The sequence below is a fragment of the Pan paniscus genome, chromosome 19 (genome assembly GCF_029289425.2).
Source record: "Pan paniscus chromosome 19, NHGRI_mPanPan1-v2.0_pri, whole genome shotgun sequence".
Lineage (NCBI taxonomy): Eukaryota > Metazoa > Chordata > Mammalia > Primates > Hominidae > Pan > Pan paniscus.
In genome coordinates, this window is record NC_073268.2 from 94,941,323 (window position 1) to 94,949,711 (window position 8,389).

The 8,389-nt window shown below is 53.7% G+C and overlaps 2 protein-coding genes across 2 annotated transcripts in view; both read right to left on the reverse strand.

Annotated features, from left to right (window-relative positions):
* The window catches only part of TIMP2 (TIMP metallopeptidase inhibitor 2), a 73,187-nt gene that overhangs the window by 40,145 nt on the left and 24,653 nt on the right, over positions 1-8,389 (reverse strand). The gene's annotated exons all lie outside the window — the stretch shown is intronic.
* CEP295NL (CEP295 N-terminal like) overlaps positions 1-8,389 on the reverse strand; it is a 47,299-nt gene that overhangs the window by 14,741 nt on the left and 24,169 nt on the right. The window contains 1 exon segment of the mRNA XM_034943017.3: positions 2-17. Within this exon segment, the coding sequence (XP_034798908.3) occupies positions 2-17 (16 nt within the window).

The window sequence follows — 8,389 nt, forward strand, 5'->3', positions numbered from 1 at the left end:
ACTGTTCCACAGCAAACCTACGAGGAAGGGAGCACAAGTGCAGCTTTCCAGATCGCTCCCAGGAGAGTGAGCAAAGCCCTGGAGACAAGCACACGGGATTCTCACTGTGGGGACAGGCTGCAAAATGTGCCCCTCCAAGCTCTCTTGACCCGTGCCCACCAGGGCCCACTCTCAGCCTCCCAATTTCTGTCCTGTACACTTTTGACAAGAGCCTGTAGGGCAGTTGTTTTGAACAGAGTGTGGTGTTGTTTCCCAGGGGACATTGGCAATGTCTGGAAACATTTTCTATTGTCACAAATGCAGGGAGGAGGTGCTCCGGGGCCTGCAGCTGGGTGGAGGCGAGGGAGGCTGCTGAATACCCCACACTGCACAGGAGGGCTGCCCAAGACAGCGAATAACCTGGCCAGAGATGTCAGTAGTGCTGAGACTGACAATCCCACCCAAAGGGCAAGGGTTAGGATTCAGGTAGGGATGGAGGGGCACAAAGGGCAGCCCTTGCAAACAAATATTGAGAAGAGCAGGTGGATGTAAAAGAGGAAGTCTGGGCCTCTGGAGGGAGAATTGATCGTAAAGGAAAGGAGGAAGAGACGGGGCAGGGAGGAGCCTGCCAAGCATGTGTGTGTGCAGGAGTGTGTGCACACGTGTGCAGGGGTGTGTGTGGGTGTGTGCACATGCACGTGTGTGCAGGGGTGTGTGTGCATACATGTGTGTGCAGGGTGTGTGTGCATACATGTGTGTGCAGGGGTGTGTGTGCATGTGTGTGCAGGGGTGTATAGAAGTGTGTGTGCAGGGGTGTGCGTGCATGTGTGTGTAGGAGTGTGTGTGCAGGGGTGTGTGTGTAGGGGTGTGCGGGCAAGGGTGTGTGTGCAGGGGTGTATGTGCAAGGGTGTGTGTGTCTCCATGCATGTGTGTGCAGGGGTGTGTGTGCATGTGTGTGTAGGAGTGTGTGTGCAGGGGTGTGTATGCAGGGGTGTGTGCACGTAGAGGTATGTGTGCGTAGGGGTGTGTATGCAGGGGTGTGTGTGCGTGGGGCTGTGTGTGCATAGTGGTGTGTATGCAGGGGTGTGTGTGCGTGGGGCTGTGTGTGCAGGGGTGTGTGTGCATAGCGGTGTGTGTGCATAGGGGTGTGTGTGCAGGGGTGTGTGTGCCTGGGGCTGTGTGTGCAGGGGTGTGTGTGCATAGCGGTGTGTGTGCAGGGGTGTGTGCACACAGGGGTGTGTGCGTGTGCACATCTGTTTATGTTTCTGTGCACATGTCTGCACATCTGTGTGTACAGGGGGGTGTGCAGGTGTGTGTATGTATGCATGTCTGTGTGTGCCTCTGTGTGCATGTCGGTGTGTGTATGTGTATGTGTCCGTGTGGGGCATGCAGGTACGTATGTGTGCATGCAAGTCTGATACTTGAATCCAGTAGAAACCAGAGAGGAGGAGAAGCGGGTGTTAGCTCTCTCTTCATGACTCCCAGCTCTTTCCTTTTATAATGATCAGAGAAGGACTCTTCCAGGTCTCTTTGGCATCAGGAAGGGACCCATGCTTTGTCAGGCCTTCCTAGGAAAGGAGGGGCATTTACACCAAAACAGTACGGGATTGTGTCTGTTGCCACGGGCAGCTGATGCCAGAAACAGCCAGATCTGTGAGCTGCAGGAAAGGCTAAGGGACAGCCACAGTCGATATGGAGTCCCCCTCCACTGCTCCTTCCCTTCTTTCATCTTAGTCTATGTGGAACCAGGCTAAGCCTTTGGAGTCAAACGTAGTCACAGTTGGAGTCACATGTAGTTGCAGGAGTCAGAAAATACTGCATCTACATTACAGCTAACATTAACCGTGCAGGCTCCCCTCTGAGCACTGGGCATGTATCCGTTCATCTTTTTTACAGTAATCCTTTCAGATACGAAGCTCCTACCCCCCCTGGTTCACAGACAGGGAAACTGAGGCAGGCAGAGATGAAGATGCTTAACCCAGATCACACAGCTGGTAAGTGGCAGAGACAGACCCTCTGCTGCTTGGACGAACCCCAGCACCTTTGACCAACCTCAGGTGGTCACACTGCAGCTGGCTTTGACTTAAGTTTTCTAGTGGGAGGTCCTTGCACCTCTTGGTAAATCAGATCACACAATTAGAATAGTGGTTAATATTATATTTAGCCAGATCTGCCAACCACCATGATGATCAAGAGAGAAGGAGAGAGAAAGCTGGGCCCTTCAATGCAATGATAGAGATTTTTGACAAAGGTGCCACGGCAATTTAATGTGGGGAAAGAATAGTTTTTTTGTTTTTCAACAAATGATGCTGGCACAGTTGGATATCCACAGGCAAAAAATGGGAATTCACAGCCTTATCTCACCCTATATACAAAAATTAACTCACAATGGATCATAGACCTTCATCTACAACTATAAACGCTTAGAAGAAAACGTAGGTGTATATTCATGACCTTGAGTCAGGCAAAGATTTCTTAGATACAACACCAAAAGCACAACCAATAAAAGAAGAAACGGATAAGCTGAACATCATCAAAATTAAAAGAAAAAAAAAAACCTTTGTGCTTCAAAAGATACCGTAAGTAAAGTGAAAATACAAGGTACGGACTGGAAGGAAATATTTGCAAATCATATATCCAACAGAAGACTTGAATCCAGAACATATGAACACCTCTTACTACCCAGTAAGATGGCAAATAATCCCATTTGAAAATCAGCAAAAGAAGGACAGGTGTGGCAGCTCACACCTGTAATCCCAGCACACTGGGAGGCTGAGGTGGGCGGATCACTTGAGGTCAGGAGTTCGAAAGCAGCCTAACCAACATGGTGAAACCCCGTCTCTACTAAAAATACAAAAATTAGCCGGGTGTGGTGGTATGCACCTATAATCCCAGCTACTCGGGAAGCTAAGGCAGGAGAATTGCTTGTATCTGGGAGGCAGAGGTTGCAATGAGCTGAGATTGCACCATTGCACTCCAGCCTGGATGACAGAGTGAGATTCTGTCTCAAAAATAAATAAATAAAAATAAAAATCAGCAACAGATTTAAATAGATATTTCACCAAAGAACATAGATGTGTGGCTAATACAGCACATAAAAACATGTTCAACGGCAGCGGTCTTTAGAGAAATGCACACTGACCCTGCAGTGTCCTGCCACCTCACATCCACTCCAACGGCTGTCGTCAAAAAGACAGACAATAGCAACTGTCGGTGAGGAAGGAGGGGGAGGAATTGGAACCCTGTGCACGCTGCTGGTGGGAATGGAAAATGGTGCAGCCACTTTGGAAAACAGTCTGGCAGTTTCTTAAAAAGGGAAACACAGACTTACCCTATGACCCAGAGATTCCACTCCTAGGTCTATAACCAAGAGAAGGCCTGAGTCCACAAAAAGAAACCAAAGCTCAGAGAGGTTGAATAACTTTCCCAGCTCACATGGAGGAGCTGGCCTCAGACACCAAAGACCACCAGGAATGGCCACGGGGATGTCCAATTAGGTGTGGTGAGGTCGGGGCTGCTGTGAATGCCCCTCTGTGTGTCTCGGAAGGTGCCTGGAGGCCCCATGGTTCACAGTCTATTTCTGTGCCAAGAGCCGTTGGCTCACACCCCTTGTCAACCAACAATTAGTAAAACCTGGACAAGTCTTCCCTGCTCTGGAAGTGCCCCCAGCCCGTTCAATGACCTCAGTGCACCCCGTGCCAGCCCCACTGGCGTGGGCATCCCAATGAAGCAGCATCAGTTTTCCTGGAGACACGCAAACGGGTAAAAACTTAACACATTTGGGCAGAGATCTTTGGGATAAGTCTAGAAAATTGCAGCCAGCTCCATCCTTCAGGAATCGATCCCCGCTCTGACACCATCAGATGCAACCTCGTCCCTGCTACCCCAGCTCTCCTTGCTCTCCTCTCTGAGACCCCCCCCCACTTACTAACTTGAGGCAGAGGGCAGGGTCTCACGTGGACTTGTGCAGGCACTGGCAGGGAAAGCAACAGAGCCTTAGCTGAGCCCAAGATGACCAAGGAGAAACAGCCGTTCACCTGTTGCACAGCCTGCTGGGATGCCTGCCTCTGCCTGTGATGCCCAGGCTGATCTCCAGGCAGCCCAGTGTCTCTCCAGCCCTGCCAGACAGGACATCGGGTGCCCTTGGCAGGACACTTGCCAATGAAGACAGCCATGGTTCCAATCAGGGCCCTCGCTACAGCTCCCCTCCCAGAGGCACCTGCCCTCTCTGGTTGCTTAGAATATTCTAGAAGGGGCGGGGGTCCTGGCGCTCCTCTGTCCTCCACATCCTCTGAGTGTTCTGAGCATCTTGGGCTGCTTTGGTGTTTTCTACTCCCCCGCTGCCCTCTGGTCCTGCCCCCCCGAGCTGACAAGCCTGCCTTCTGCTGGCTGCCTTCAACCACTCAGAGAAAGCACAGCTCCCCCCTCCGCAGAAGCCGCGCTCGGAGCAGCAGAAGGAAGGCGAGTGGACACCAATCTGGCCTCCGGACGGCACCAGGGCCTCCCACAGAGCGGAGTGGACACTGGGCCCATTCTCCTCTCTTGCTCTCTACAGCCCCGTGGCCCCAGCGCAGGAGCCAGCCCGTGGCAGCTCCACCCCAGACCGATCCGATCCCAGCACCTGGGCCCAGGAATGTGCTTGGCCACCAGATTCCCAGCGATTCTCACGAAAGTCAGGCAACCTCTGGCCTACAGCTTGAGAATGACGTCCAAGCAGCTCGCCTTTCCCTGGGCGGCCGCTCAGACAGCTTTTCAGCCAAGGCAGACCTCACCCAGGGACCCTCCACCCAGGCAGCGTGGAAGTGCCAGGGCCCACAGACAGCACCCCCCCGCCCCCCGCCGGCCTCCTCACCCCCTCCGAAGGAGACTCCAGGCCTGCTGTGCACTCCTGTGGCATCGGGGGGCGGGGGGCAAGCATCACAGTCATAGGGAGTGTGAGGCGCCCAGAATGGGGGCTCCACAGTCAGGCCTGCACCCCGGCTGCAGGATACCAGATCCTGCGGTTCACTGTGAGACCTCCGCCTCTCTTGTCTGCCTCACGCTGCCCCCTCGCACCCCCAAGGTATGACAGCATTTGAACAATGCACGTGCCCATCTGGAGCCCTCCGCCTCTCTCGTCTGCCTCACGCTGCCCCCTCGCACCCCCAAGGTATGACAGCATTTGAACAATGCACGTGCCCATCTGGAGCCTTGGGGTGGGCCTGTGAGAGAGTGGCCGCCCACCCCAGTCCCCACCAGGTGCATAGTCCTGCGGCTAAGTCAGGGCGGTTGTGACAAAGGCTCAGACCCTCCAACTACCAGGCTGTGTTGTGACGAGGCTGCTGGAGCCCCAGGCACCGTGACGGGAATGGGTGAATCCACCCACAGTGGGTGACTCTCAATGTGATACTAGCCCGGTACACTTGGATACCCAAAAATCAACGCGGCAGACGTTGTACCCCAGGAGAAGGCCCCCCCCCGAACAGACACGGGGGACAATGGCAAGCATGGCCATCCCTGAGGACAATGGCAGGACCCAGAGTGCCTCTCTCCTCCTCAAGGCATGAACTGGCCCCTCCAGATACAGGGACAATCTTTTCTTCCCACCTCGGCCTGTAACAGACACGACACAGGCCATACCCTTGGCTAGAGTCACTGCAACGTGATCCGGAGGGTGACTGTGAAAGGAGCCAGCGGGGCTGCTGTGTCGGTTTTCCTGGAGACACGGAAATGGGTACAAACTTAAAACATCTGGGCAGAGGTCTTTGGGATAAAGTCCAGAAAATCACAGCCGGCTCCATCATTCAGGAATTGATTTCCCCCATGACACCATTGGATGCAACCTTGTCCCTGCCGCCTCCAGCTCTCCTTGATTTCCTCTCTGAGCTCACAAAAAGAAACAAAAGCTCAGAGAGGCTGAATAAGTTTCCCAGCTTACACGGAGGAGCTGGGTTTGAATCCAGACATCACACTGATCAGCACGCAGACGCGCAGGGTTTCATACTCTTCCGGCATTTCACGTACACCTCTTGCCATCTCACCGCCTCACCATAGGAGGTGAGGCCTATTCCTATCCGCACAATCTGACAGGGAAACTGAGACTCAGAGAGGTTAAGTAACTTGCCTAAGGCCACATAGCTCGTAATCAGGGCAGCAGGGATTCCAGGCCGAGCAGGCAGGCCCCTGATCCAGGCTCCTAGCCTGCTGCCCAGGGAGGTCAGAGCTGGAAACCACTTCCACAGCACAAGGAGACTCTGCTTGGACTGTGCTTGGCCTCACGTGACCTCTGACCTCCCTGGCCCTCCTGTGACCCTGACAGGTGTGCTGAGCTTCTGAAGGGTGGGAAGGCCTGCAAGGGGCCTGCGTGCATTCTGTGTGCATCGACCCAGGACACCACGGTTGGTGCCTCTGAGTTCATCACGTCGACCATCCCCACCTTCTTTCTGCTCAAGTACTTGATTTGTCAACATGCACAGAAGGGTGAGACCTGGCCATGGTGCTGCTTGAATCTTGTTAACAGTTAGGCTCTGATTCAATAGTCTGGGTGGGGCCCAAGACTCTGCATTTCTTTTTCTTTTCTTTTTTCTTTTTTGAGACGGAGTCTTGCTCTGTTGCCCAGGCTGGAGTGCAGTGGTGCAATCTCAACTCACTGCAACCTCCACCTCCTGGGTTCATGCAATTCTCTTGCCTCAGCCTCCCAAGTAGCTGGGACTATAGGCACGTGCCACCATGCCTGGCTAATTTTTGTATTTTTAGTAGAGATAGGGTTTCACCATGCCGGCCAGGCTGGTCTCAAACTCCTGACCTCAAGTGATCTGCCCGCCTTGGCCTCCCAAAGTGCTGGGATTCCAGGCATGAGCCCCCGCGCCCGCCAGACTCTGCATCTCTAAAGTGCTGGGATTCCGGGTGTGAGCCCCCACGCCCGCCAGACTCTGCATCTCTAAAGCGCTCCCAGGGATGCTGATGCTGCCATCTGGGGGACCACACTTGGAGTACTGCGGCCCTGGCAAACCATCTCTTCCAGGAAGCTGCATCTTGCTCTGCCTTCCTCCCCTGCCAGCAGCTCAGCCCTGATCATCTCTCACCTGAGGCCCTTAAAAGCCTCCCAATCAGCCTCTCTGCCCCCGACCCCCAGGCCTGCACCCCGTCCTCTCCCGCACTGCAGCCCGGCGCTGTCTAACTGAGCGACCTGGGTTACATTTCAGCATCCCCCATGTGATTCCCTGCTGTCCACACCAGCAAGTCTCTGAGTGCAACCCGCAGCCACGTGCATCATAATCAGCTGAGCTGCTGGTGAAGGGGTAGATTCCTGGGCCTCACCCCTGACAGATCCTATCCCAGCCCCTGCGGGAGGGGCCCAGGAATGCAGCCAGTTCACCAGCTGCCCTGCCAAAGCCTGGCAATCTCTGGGCCTAGAGGCTTGAGAACGGTCAAGCAGCTCGCCCTGGCTCCCCTGGGAGCCACCCTAGCCTGGAACGCTGCACACCAGACAGGGGTGGTAGAGCTCCTGGCCATTCCCAAATGCCCCACACCCAGCAGCGCCTGGAATGTGCTCACGCAGGTTCCTCGTGACATGGACACACCCCCTTCCCCATCCTACCCACATGTCCCCAGCCCAGGCCTCGTTCCCACTCCCCCAGGATGCCCCAACCCTCCAAGGGAACAAAGAGAATGCTCTTCCCTTTCTCCAGAAGCCCAGCACCCGGGCCACATAGTCGAGCGCTTTGTCTTTGAAACATAAAAATAGCTATAGAAGGGCTCCCGTTAGCTGGCATCGGCCAGAGAGAGAACATTTCCATATAATTAGAGCTTACCCTTTCATATGGAAAGTTAGACATTTCTCTGTCTAAGGCGCCTACGTAGAATATGTAATTTGACCTTCTTTGGGGGAAATTTTGGATTGTCTTTGGGATGATAATATAGGAAATCCCTCAAGGGCTTTTAAAATGTAAAGAACAGAGGTCCCATAAACTAAGTGACCCCAGAATGCAATTTGGGTTTTTTAAGTCGCCTTTTTAGAGCTTCCTGTGTCCTCCCCTCCCTGGTCATAACTGTCTGACAGCAGCCACACAAACAAGCTTATTAAAATTGTGGGTTTTTTGGCCAGGCGTGGTGGCTCACGCCTGTAATCCCAGCACCTTGGGAGGCTGAGGTGGCTGGATCACCTCACGACAGGAGTTCGAGACCAGCCTGACCAACGTGGTGAAACCTCGTCTCTACTAAATACAAAAAATTAGCCAGGTGTGGTGGTATATGCCTGTAATCCCAGCTACTCAGGAGGCTGAGGCAGGAGAATCACTTGAACCCAGGAGGCGGAGGTTGCAGTGAGCCGAGATCGCACCACTGTACTCTAGCCTAGGCAACAGAGCAAGACTCCATTTCAAAAAAAAAAATGTGTTTTTTAATAAAGTAAGTAGAGTCCGAGGTGGTG